We start from the raw sequence: 11646 nt of genomic DNA, 5'->3' as shown, positions 1-11646 counted from the left end.
CCCCCCCCCCCCCCAAAACACGGATTACTAGGAATAGCCCAAATGCACTATGGATACTGATCGTACCAAATGCTGGATGTGCAGCGTGTGCAAAATTGCTTTGCTCTCTTTTGTAAACCCAAACGACTGGCAATTAATTAATTTGTCCACATGTTTGTGGTTTTTGTTGCTATATGGCAAGGGGAGGATCTTAATTGGAATTATCTTGGGTAGCCAAAAAAAAACAGGGTCATTCCAGAAAATGAAAATGTCAAAGATGGAGGTGAGAAAGATAACAAGTTGCTCTTAAATCTTACAGGGATGTGTGCTCTCAAATTTCACCGTAAACATGATTCTGTGACCCATCGGCTCCACCTATACGTCCTACGCATCTGAGACAAGACCATTGTTAAGCGTTTAGCCTCATTCATGGTCCATAGCATGACTGTATCGCGTGTATGTTTTTGGCTTGACATTCAGTCGTTTTCAGCGAACAACACTATCGCGCTATGGACTATGAATGAAGCTTTGCATACATTCACTGTGGCAATGTTCACACTCTTTAGACACTCTTTAGACCTTAGCCTGTTTTTCAGGCTAAGGACCCCCTAGCTGAGAGAGAGTTTATACATATTGTATAAACTTGTGTTGCAGATTAAACCTTTTCATGGATTTCATAGATAGCTGGATTCATGTGTATTTTCAGATACTTAACCTTTTTAAACCCTCAATCTTTAGTAAACTTGACCATCGGCTCTGTACTTGTTCTACTCTTTTTTTTCCCTCTCTACATCGATTCTCCGAACATAGATCCCCCGTAGTTACTCTGAGGTCCCCATAGGGGTCCCGGGCCCCCGGTTGAAGAAGCCTGCCTCCCTGGATGTTCCAGGGATTGAAGTGATCTCACTCATTGTTCTTGGTGGTTTTCCTAAACATATCCATAACATGTTATACTTTACGTTGTTGTCCCCCCCCCCCGTCTCTCTCTTATAAAGTGCCTTATTTCACATTTACAATGACATTACTGTAATCGAACCAACCCCTCGTTGTACAATTTATTATATAAGCAGTTTAATTTGCTTTCCTTTTACTGAAAAGACAGAAACACTAAATCATTATGAATTTTTATGATTATTTTTTTTTAATTACGCACAGTATTAGCACTATTTGTTAGCTGTTATAACCTTCACGGTTATGAAATAATTACTCGCTGGGCTTTACACGAAATATGCAGAAATCTCCGTTCGTACACCACACATTTCTTGATCGTATAAGTGCCTAATTTTTATATTTTGCATATTTATGTAATATATCAATCTTGATCATTAATAAGAGGAATAAGTGTCCAGACCAAATAGAAAGAGAGGTTCACTGTTATAATGTACTGTATGTACTGTATGGACAGCATCCCATTCCACAATGAAAGCTATTCCATTCATATTTTCATTAATAAATGTATTTGTTTTCCGATCGCTCCTCGTCTCGTGTGCTTCTTATACTTTAGCTATTGAAAAGAAAATGTCCCTCTGATCTTTGAATTTATATTATTGCAGAGTGAACATTTTAACTCAAATCTTTGCTTCTGTCAACAGGTCAACAACATATTTTCAGATGGGGGGGAGAATAGCAGATCTCTAAACTCACGATGTGGTTGGAAATGATATAGATCTGCTAGTTTTGGTCCACGGCACAGCCTCCAGCGAAATCTAAATTAGGCTTAAGGCTAATTAAGACTTCATTGGTGTAAATTGACACAGCCAGTAGACATGCTACAGGGCTGTAGCATGTTGTTTACTGTGTGTGTGTGTGTGTGTGTGTGTGTGTGTGTGTGTGTGTGTGTGTGTGTGTGTGTGTGTGTGTGTGTGTGCGTGCATGATGGTGGTAGTGGGGGGGGAGGGGGGGGGGGTTACATATAGGCACAGACTTCCAGTTCAATCTGTGCTTCTCAACAACAAGATAATATCCATAGTCAGGCATGGCGTCCATGTGTGTGAGGTGCACTGGCATGTTGACTCATGTTTTCCAAGGCCAGCTGTTGACTTGTACGGTTTGATGTCATATAACAACTGGGTTAGCACTGAGCGCTAATCCACCCGTGCACCAGCAGCTGTTTCCCTGGGTGACGTGCAGACGGCCACATCCTCCACAGAGTCTGCATAATCCCCACCATGCACCGCTGATGGAGGACAGGGGCTAAGACGGCCTGCCAGTGGATGGATGGAGCAGTGCTTGATGGGAATCAGTGACTCTCAAACAACCTCCAGTTTAATGGGAACCACTATTTGATAAAACTGTATAGGACCCCAATGCACACTGTAAAGTCTGCGTACACATGCAATGAAATGGACAAATATAACGGTCCATTTGCTTCCATTTGTAGACTCTGAGTTACAGACCCATAAGAGTCCATTTGGTTCCTATAGCTCAGTCATTCAACAGGGCCCGGTATAGCCCCCCCAAGGACCTTTGGGGGTCCCAGGACCCCCACATTGAGAAGCACTGATGTCCTAAATTACAGGAAATATCATGTGATCTCTGGGCAAAAGGTTGATCTTGGACAATGTTGTCATTGACATTGTTGACAATGACACATATACTGTATACGAACCTTTATTGAAAAGGATATCACCTTGAGATGTCTCATCTCGTTTTCGAGGGGGTCCAACGGAATACAGCAGTAGACAGAACAATACAAGACAAACAAATGCATACATAGACAAGGACAAAAACACTCCTGAAACTGGCCGCTCCCACCCCACCTGATCACCCACAGAATAACAGATGCATCAATGTACCCATCATGTAAACCTAATGAACATAAGCAAAAGCAGACAACAGACCGTTACATGCATGCATATGGGGTATAGCCCAGTGTTTCCTATAGCATGCATTAACATGCTTAAACGAATACACAAAATACAAACGTGCACATGCACCTTGAAATTACAGTGCAATCCATGTGATTCACAGGATTGTTTATAAGAGAAAACAACCAGAGGCAGAGCAGGAGCAGGGTATTTGAAGATGATTAAGGATATAGACGCTTTAAAGATATTGAATCTTTGAGTTAATAGATCTATAAGCCAACGGAACTGGGAAGATTGTTCCAGTCGCCTGGAGCTTTAAATTTAAAAGCACGTCGACCAACTTCTTTATTATTGTCACGATCCGCTCCTCGGACCGTGAACTTTGACTGTCCTTATTTTGAGTTTGGACTATAATATGTATTTATGTCATTTATATGTATTTGCTCTTGTATTCCTGACTGTTTCTCGTTGGTTTTGGTTTTCTGTTACTCTGTTGTTGCCTTAGTTTTGTGTATCTTATTTTGTAGTATTGTTCCTAGTGTTTCCTGTCTTCCTAGTTACTGTTAGTTACCTTGTCTATCCTACCTTGTTATTTGTCAGTGTTTCCACCTGTGTCCTTTTAGTCCCCTAGCCTATCCTGTGGTTGATTGTATTTTGAGTTCACCTGTGTCCTCTTACCCCTGTCTATTTAAGCCCTTTGTTTGCACTGTGTCCTTGTTGGTCCATACACCTCTGTCAAGTGAGTGTATATGTTTTGCTGTGCCTTTGTTTTGCCCTATCTTGGTTTATTGAAATGAACACTTTGAAGATAGTCTGCTTTGCATCCTGTTGCCTGCTTTTGGGTCCACCCGTAATGCATTCCTGACAATTATAATTTGTTAGGTAAGGATATTATTAAAACAATGCCTACATCGAGATATCTGTATGCCTGTCTCAGCTGTCTGTCAACGCTGAGGTCTAGAGGAAAGCAGGACATCTACTGTATAAATATTCTTTATTTTATATGGACAGGAAATGGGGAGAGAGATGGAGTAAGACATGCAGTAAAGGCCGTCGGGATCGAGAGTCAAACCCGCGGCACACTGCCAGACTGGATTACCAGCCAAGGTGCCTGGACCACTGAGCCACAGCCCAGACCTGGACATCTACCGTGAGACCGTGGCTTATTTTACATTTTACATTTCTTCTATTTTAAACGTGTGTATGCAACAGGTTAGCGTCAATAGCGTGTAACAGACACACCCTTGTATGTACAAAACAGAGGCAAAAGACAGGCGGGCATCTTGAACGATCAGTGCATTTTATTTTCCATCACAGTACAAAAATAAATTAAAGCAGAAAAAAGCATTAAAAAGCAAAAAAAAACCAACTGAAAAAAACGTAAAAAGTTCAAATTACAGCAATAGTTTTTTTTTCTTTATTTTTCAAAAAGATGTTTTTTTTTAATTTAACAGCATTAACACCCCACTCCTCCCATAGCAACAGAAAATCACGCCTAGTACCAGTGTAGCGCATATTCCTTTTTCTCCAATAAGAAAACAAAGGTTCACACATTCATCTGTACAAATAAAACTTTCCCGGGGACACACGCACACACGCGCACACACACACACACACGCACACACGCGCACACACACACGCACACACACACACACACACACACACACACACACACACACACACACACACACACACACACACACACACACACACACACACAGAATGCCTCTCTTTTTAAACTTCTTAACCACTGTTTCGTCAATTTTCTTTTTGTTCTACAAAGTACGCAACAAGATACAGAAAAGAATTTGACAGAAATCTTAAACTATCACTTAAGTTCTTTTTTTTATAATCTTGTAAGCTTTCAAAAAAAGTAATTTTTTTGTTTTGTTTTTCCTCAAACAACTACTTGGTGATGCAAGTGAAAAAAATGGCACATTTCAGTGAATTTGGGGCAGGCGGACAGAGATAAGATCAAGATTCTCTGCTTTTGACCTTTCACCCCAATGCCCTGCTTTTATTTCTGCCCGAGCAGTAGCCTATAGTGCTTGATTTTCATCTCCGTCGTAAGATGGTGTCACTCACCATGAAAACAGCCCCAAAACAAGCTAACAACAGGTCACGCTGTAGGCCTACAGGTCATGCTGTAGGCCTACAGCTCGTCCATCGGCCATTTCCAGCGGGCAACACCATCGTAGAACAACGAAGTGTACATCGTGCTGAAAGCCCATCCAAAGTGCTTGTCCCTCCGACAGTATCGTGCTCGAACACAACAACACTCCCACCTGATTTCCTGGTCACTGCACTCCCAGATACACATAGGCAAGGTGTAACTGCACTCCCAAATCCCATACACATGTAGGCAAGGTGTAACTGCACTCCCATAAACATACTGTATGGCAAGGCATTAATGCCAGAGTCTAGATAACAAGCCACACACTCCAAGATCGTTCAACTGCTCATTTCCTCTGACTTGCACTACTACAGCAAAGGAGATGCCGGTATGTATATCGCCTGCCAGACATTCTCCAAGTCCAATTCTCTCAAGCCTGATTTATAGTTTGTCATAATTAATGACGGTGTGGTGCGTGCCGAAGGTTGACGACCTGCAAGCACCCGCAACTCGCTGTGAGCTTGTAGATGTAGATCGGCTATTTTCTGGTGAGCAACACCAACATCGTACGTCGGAGGCATTGAACATGACAGAAGCTTACTCTTGGCAATCGGAAATGGCAAATTAACTCCTGCCTGCGTATGATGGCTGAGATGCAGGTGCATTTCCAAAACGGATCATTTTGAGAAATACAGCTACTGAGATTAAGCATGCACAATTGTCCTTATTGAGATGAAATGCATGAATGGGTTTAATGGATCTGTTTTAATGGTCCGTGTGTGTGTGTGTGTGTGTGTGTGTGTGTGTGTGTGTGTGTGTGTGTGTGTGTGTGTGTGTGTGTGTGTGTGTGTGTGGCAACAGAGTGTGATTTGCAGAATTGTAGAGAAAAGAAAAGAGGAAAACAAATCATCTCCTGCATGCGATTGGAACCATAATGGAGATTGCAAAGAGCTGCTGCAGAGAGTAGCCTCAAACACTCTCATATGCAAATGAAAAGCCATGATTTCCGACTCTTCTGTACGCTCGTCCAGGTTGTCAGGGTGTTCCCAGTGCCCTCTGCACTATATATCATTGAGTCATACTGGCTTGACTGATGGAAAACTTGATTATCTCCACAGAGGTCGATATAGACTAGAGAATCTATCACACAACCTCGCCTTATCTCATCCAGACCCCCAGATGAATATGGGGCATGCCTCTGAATTGATTTACGCAGAAATGGCATTAGATTATCCTGAAGGTAAAGCTGTCGTTTTTCCACGACGCTGAGCGAGCACAAATGAAATACCGTATTCCAGCAGGAAGTGTTTGTGTTCTCTTACTGATATGTGGAACAGAAGGTTGGCTTAGCTGTCTTTGCAGGTGCGTGCGTGCGTGCGTGCGTGCGTGCGTGCGTGTCTATAAGGGCCTGTTCTTAAACAAGAGGGTCAGTGATGTTTTCGGTCAAGGTCTCCCTGATGATGTGACTTTGGTGATGGTCAGATTAGCAAGGGTTTTGCCATAATGTTAGGGTTTTCAATTGTCTATTTAGCACTTAAATCCCTGCAACATTCATTTGCATGAACCACAATCAATCTTCATTCCCACCAAAGACAAGATCACCAGCCACACCGCAAAAACGAAAGCCATCCTCATATCCTGTCCCTTCTGAACAAAGTCTTTTATCGCTCATGATCTTTCATCTACAATGCATGTGCCACAAGAAGAAATGACAAGAAATAAATTAAGCTTCAGTAAATAGTCATTTAGTAGATGAGAATCCATCCAGTCATGTGGCGGCTGCAGGCCATCCTTTCAAATGTTAACCTGCAGGATTTTCATCAAAGATATGGCACTGTTGTAATCATGTTTATGCTTTACTGTGAGCAGAAAATGAAGCATCATCCCAAAGTGGTTTTCTACACAACCTTTGACAAAAGTACAAAAAAGAAGAAGAAGAAAGAAAGAAAAAAAAGAATCCCTTGGTAAACAAATATCCTATTTTAGCAAGCATAGCTAAATAAACTAATTCCACTTTGTTCACAGCATTCTCTAATGCAGATGCAGTTGGTTTTGTAACTCATATAGAAAGAAGAACAACTTCTGCCTGCCAAAAAACTGTAAAATTGCATGGCACACGTGCATTATGTTACATACTGTATCTAAGTAAAAAAAGAAAAGAAAAAAGCTTGTTTCAGAAAATCAATAAATAAGCCTCCGTAGCGGTTGGGATTTAAAACATCCATGGACCTTTTTTTGTTCTCTCCGATGAAAATAAAGGTATAGGTCTTTGTCAACATACAGAGTATATACGACCAGCAATTGTCATCTTCCTGTTTCTTTAAGATCAGAAATCTCACAATGCAATAGTGGCCTGCTGTTATACGTCCATCCAACCAAACCCCCCCCCCTCTTCTCCATCCTGTCTCTCTCCAACAGCATGGATCCAGTGATCAGTATATACCCCCTCCCTACCCCGAAACCTGTCCCATTGCTCATGGCGGCCAAGATATGCATTCCTGCAGTGGACCCTGTCCGGTCGTGTCCTTGTATACTGGAGGGTGTGCTGGCATTCCAAAGGGCCAGTGGTTTGTTTGCAAGCCAGGGACGTGGCTATTCATCCGTGATGCATGAAGACAGCCAATCACGCATTGCCCCTCCTCACCCTCCCGCAGTATATCGGCAGTGCACACGTCACATCGTCAGTCAGTCAGTCAGTCAGAAGGTCACTGCGAGGCCGCAGCAGCCCTCAGTGTTCTCCACATTCATTGCTGTAGATTATTTTTCCTACAATTTCTTTGTCTTTTTGTATAACGGAATTGTTTTGGGGTCTTTTTTTTTGTTGTTTGTTCTGTTTTAGATTTTGCTGTATTTTATATAGATATATATCTGTAATGTTAGCAAAGGATGTACACGAGTCTGGCATTTTTTTTGTTTGAGATATCATTAAAAAAAGAAGAAAAAGCTTTCATTCTCAGGTTCAGAGACAATCCATTGCTTGCTCATTTAAAAATAGGTTTTGGTCTTTGAGTACTGTAAATATCTTACAGAAGCAAAAAAGGATGTATTGTTGCTCTGTTCTCTAAGAGTTCCTATGTCCTCCTTTTTGGTGTGCATTTCAACTGTTACCCCTCCAACAGAATTTAATTTGGACACAACTTCAGTCCAATGAACCCTCATAAAACCGTTGCAATGGAAGAACCTCAGCTCCCACTAAGCGACGAACGATCCTATCGGTCCTATTATTAATACAAAGCGCAGCCGTCGTAAATGTCAAGTATACTTCAGAATGGTTTCGCTGCCTTCACAATTCTTCTGGACAACAATAAATAAGAAATAAATTAAATTACCCACCGATAACCTTTGAAATGCCAGACTGGAGTACGCCCTGCGTCCCCTGTGGTCCCTCGCCTCCCCCCCCCCCCCCCCCCCCACCACCACCCCCAGAGTCCCCTCACCGGTCCAGACCGATGAGCAGGCGGCTCCGCTCCTCCTCCTTCTGGCTCTCGTTCTTCAGGTCGGCGAACACCTGCGTGAAGTAGTGCGGGTCCGAGTTGATCTGGAGCATCTTGGCGCTCATCAGGTTGATGATGGAGAGGCAGCGGTCCCAGAAGGTCTCCTTGGAGCTCTCCACCAGGAAGGGCTTGAGCGGGTAGGAGATCTCGTTGCCCATGTAGGAGTAGGACAGGTAGAGGCAGGTGAGCAGCACGGCCTGCAGCTCGTGCTCGGTGGCCACCTCGGACGAGACCACGTCGCGGCACAGCATGTAGACGAAGACCACGTTGGCGGGCGTGATGAAGCCCTGGTCCTGCCAGCCCTGCAGCAGCAGCGAGCGGTCCACGCTGCGCAGCCACAGCACGGGGTCGGTGGGCGACAGGTGCTTCAGCCGGTAGCAGCGGCGGCACAGGAACTCGCCCAGGCAGCGCAGCAGCTCGCTGGTGGAGGCCTGCACGATCACCCGCTTGGGGGTCCCCGGGGTGGTGGCGTTGGAGTTGGCCAGCGGCACCTTCTTGACGGACGAGACGACGTCCTTGTTGGAGCCCTTGGTGAGCGCCGGGGTGCAGCTCTGGTCCTGGGCGAAGGTGGAGAGGTTGGCGCAGGACTGCGACTTCTTCAGGTTCTCGTTGTTGAGGTGCGTGATGTTGTTCTGGTAGCCATTGGGCTGGACCTTCTTGGAGCCTTTCTTCTTGGCCGACACGGCCACGATGCGCTTCCATGGCAGCACGTTGATGAGCGAGTGGCGCTTCAGGTTCTTGTCTTTGGCGTTCTTGCTGTTCTGAACGGCCGTGTAGTGGCCCACCGTGGCCGGCCCGTCCTCAAAGAGGGCCGCCTTCCGGTAGCTCGGCGACAGAGACAGCACGGTTCCCATGGTGACTTACTGGAATGCGTCCAAAGGGGGTTTATCCGTGCAAGGTCAGGCTATAGCGTCTGGCAGCGGAGGGGTCCTGAGGGTCTCAATGCTGCCTCAAGGCTTCTGGGAGCTGAGAGACCCGTGCTAGAGTCTGTCGTCACGCTCAGACATCTACAACCAGGGCGCGTGTCTTCCTGCAGATGGCTCTGTGACGCGGTGTAGAGCACCTCGCATGGAACTATCGGTTGTGTTCCCTATTGTGGCGTCTCTGTGTGGTCAGCAGTGCCTGTTAAAAACAGGATGAAAAACTGGTTAGTAAAATGAAAAATGATATGATAGCTTAATGTACTATTAATTGTGCCTTTAATGGATTTGTTTTTGTGATGGAGCCTGCATTATTCACATTATATTATGCAATGATGTCATGTTTATCTACTGTAAATAGGCCTATTGAGTTAAGAGTAGCATAATGTTTTCATAAATGTTTGCATTCTGCATGAAGAGCCAAATGGTGTATATGCAGCCCATGATGCAGCTCTGTTATAAACATTGAACAATTTAATTTTCAGTATTTAGTCAAAAGCCATGCACATGGATATCTGTCACTAAATATAATTAATTATGCATGAATGAAACGATTTTCCAATTTGAAAGTAAATCTGTGAGTCATGAGCTACAATCTGTATTCCTATGTGCAAAGATAATAAAAATATATGATCGAAACATATACGGGATCTAGAGTTGTATACACGATAAACCTATTAGGCAACGAAAACGAGTTGATGCGATTACAAATCGTGTTCATTCAGCAAAGTTAAATTAATGGACATCTCATGTTGAGAGAGCTATGGATTTTATGATCAATGTCCTCCACCGGTCAGAGTCAAAGAGGGGAGCATGCACACACCCCTCTTGTGTGAATAAAATGGAAGCCTGAAACGTAAACACACCATATACAGTAAGTGAAGGTCGCATTTAGCTGCCTGTATACAGGCAGCAATAAAAGTCTATTGAGGCCATGGGTTTCATTATCATATTCCTCATCATTATTAGGATATAGCCTATTAGAACATATCATTTTCTTCTTTCTCGCAGTAGTTATGGACAGCTAAACGAAAAACAACGAATATGAAGGATATGCGCACTTGCGCAGGATTGTGTATAGGCTAAGCCAGCCTTCATTCCATCACCCTATAAAGCCTAATTGATTGGTTTCGCAAACGAGTAAAAAAAAACCTTGCGCAAATGTATTGTATACTGTAATGTATCTTTACATATATAGTGACTAGGGGTTTTTACAAGGTCATTATATTTCCCTAGCCAGCGTTCTGATAACCGTGTGGACTACATGAACGCTCTCCATGGTGCTGAAACTGCATGCGAGTCTCTGCGTCAGTGAAGATGCTACCGATCGAGTGCCGACCATAATAGGCGGTGGCCTCATAATAGTAAAAATATATAGTGTGATATATCCTTCAAGGCTCTTTCTTTCTTTCTTTCTTTCTTTCTTTTACAAGCATTATGTTAAGTAGGCTATATGATGTATGCTTATAACCTTTAGACTATCTTAAAGTCAACATCCTATATACATCTTACGTCTACGTTTCGATTTCTTCCAATTAAACTCTGAATCTTCCCTTATTCTTGCCTCACGTAGGCCTACAGGAGAGCAATTTCAGGAAGAATGGTTAAGAAATTAAGATAGACGTACAAGGAAGGCTTACCTGATGTTTATCTTCCGTTCGATGAGGAAAATAATTGCACTGCAGCAATGCTCTATAGGTCTGGGATCCCAGCCTGCATGTCCTTATCAGGCGCAAATCAAGGTGAAAGCCTCCTTAAACCATCCTTCATGGGTAAATGTGGACGAGACAGTCAAAAAAGAAACGAAAAAAAACAAAAACAATCCAATCCCAGAGAAAGAAAACGCGTTTTAAATCAAGCCGAATTTCGAGACGTCAGACGTGGTGGTGCTCGCCTGGTGGGGCTGTCTTGTGGGTGCACAGGCGATGGTAGGCAACTGTGGAATGGATGCTGAGCCGAGGATGCGGATGTGTTTGGTACTACAGACAGACTGCTGGAGATGCTGTGTGTAGAACTGGGAGAGGAGGACACTTGACGCAAAGGCTGTGGCGGTGGTGGGGCGCCGCTCCGCGCTCTGTCCGTGGTGCTGTTTTTCTCCTGCTCCGCCCAATCACAGCCATAGTCTTCCTCCATCCATTCCAAACCCAGTGAACTCAGCTCATCCTCCACAAACAACGACGATAGATAGCGCTGCATGCGCAGGCATGCAGGCGAGCTTTTGTGTTGTGATATCATGTTGTGATGGTGAAATCGCAAAATCAGTCTGGAGCCAATATTAAACATGCATAATAATATGATGCGACCATTGTTTCCCGTCAGGCCTGGCAATAAAG

General features: G+C 43.8%; 1 protein-coding gene across 1 annotated transcript; it reads right to left on the bottom strand.

Annotated features, from left to right (window-relative positions):
• Positions 1-8332: 8332 nt before the first annotated feature.
• Positions 8333-9247, bottom strand: cdk5r1b (cyclin dependent kinase 5, regulatory subunit 1b (p35); the record flags this gene model as incomplete). Its single annotated transcript, XM_080788906.1, has 1 exon — positions 8333-9247. One exon carries the CDS (start codon positions 9245-9247, stop codon positions 8333-8335), a length of 915 nt encoding a protein of 304 aa, XP_080645032.1.
• Positions 9248-11646: the final 2399 nt, after the last annotated feature.

The sequence above is a fragment of the Protomyctophum bolini genome, assembly GCF_963924005.1.
Source record: "Protomyctophum bolini genome assembly, chromosome: 18".
Classification (NCBI taxonomy): Eukaryota; Metazoa; Chordata; class Actinopteri; order Myctophiformes; family Myctophidae; genus Protomyctophum; species Protomyctophum bolini.
The sequence above is the reverse complement of the archived record's forward strand: the minus strand, read 5'-3'. Positions and strand labels throughout refer to the sequence as shown.